The 905-nt window shown below is 45.2% G+C and overlaps 1 protein-coding gene across 1 annotated transcript in view; it reads right to left on the reverse strand.

The window, feature by feature from the left end:
* Window positions 1-905, reverse strand: part of lamb1a (laminin, beta 1a) — a 17,899-nt gene that overhangs the window by 15,470 nt on the left and 1,524 nt on the right. The window contains exon 3 of the mRNA XM_023399408.2: window positions 212-382. Coding sequence (XP_023255176.1) covers window positions 212-382 — 171 coding nt within the window. The remainder of the gene's footprint in view (window positions 1-211; window positions 383-905) is intronic.

Consider the following 905-nt stretch of genomic DNA (forward strand, 5'->3'; position numbering starts at 1 on the left):
GGGGGGTCTCTTAGTTAAACAGGAAGTAGATCTGATGATATAGGACATAATAAAGGAGAGAAAAGAACTGTATTTTCTAACAGTCTGAAAGGAGACTGAGCTGACATCCTGTTAATAAAATTACAATCAGCTGATGTGTAGTTAGTTAATCCAGCTGTGAGTCCAGGGGTTAAACCTGTAACCCTCTGAGCTCTGACCCTGTGTCTCTCACCGTTCTCAGACTGCCACCATGTCTTCAGTCTGTTGGGAGCGAACGTGGTGACGACGTTCTCGATGCGATGGCTGCTCGTCTGATTGGTCAGCTCGTCGTAGGGCGCCGCTGATTCACACATGAAACATTTCTTCTCCTCCTGGTTGATCAGAGAGAGAGAGAGAGACGGGTAGAGAGACAGCTCACAGTGAAGGGTTAATGCTGAGCTGAATTCCTCACATTCCGCTGCTGTTGGCCGGTGCTGATAAGAGGAGACTTTCTGACCTCACATTACTTTTACTATAAATTCAATCAGCTGTTTTTCATTTCCTGTCGTGATTTTCTTCTTCTGTGGTTGATCTCAGGTCACTGTGGCTTCAATGATCCTGTTCGCGTTTTAAGCATCTGAACGGTGGTGATGATGTCATGTGACCATGTTAGAGAAAAAGCTGCACACTGAGCATGCTCAGTTGATCTAGTATCTGAATGGACAGCTTCAGTGTGACCTTTGACCTATAGAGTGGTCTGTGTTTTCTCCAAAGGATCATCTGGACAAACATGTGTCTGCTGTTGGTGCTCAATGTTTCCCTTTTAGGGAAGTCAGTTTACACAGGACACACAAACACACACACACACACAGACACACACACACACACACAGACACACACACACAGTCGTGTTTCCATCATTTCAGACGACACTACATTTACTTACT

The sequence above is a fragment of the Seriola lalandi genome, unplaced genomic scaffold, assembly GCF_002814215.2.
Source record: "Seriola lalandi dorsalis isolate HSWRI2012SDOR001 ecotype SW California unplaced genomic scaffold, Sedor1 jcf7180002051726, whole genome shotgun sequence".
Taxonomy (NCBI): Eukaryota; Metazoa; Chordata; class Actinopteri; order Carangiformes; family Carangidae; genus Seriola; species Seriola lalandi.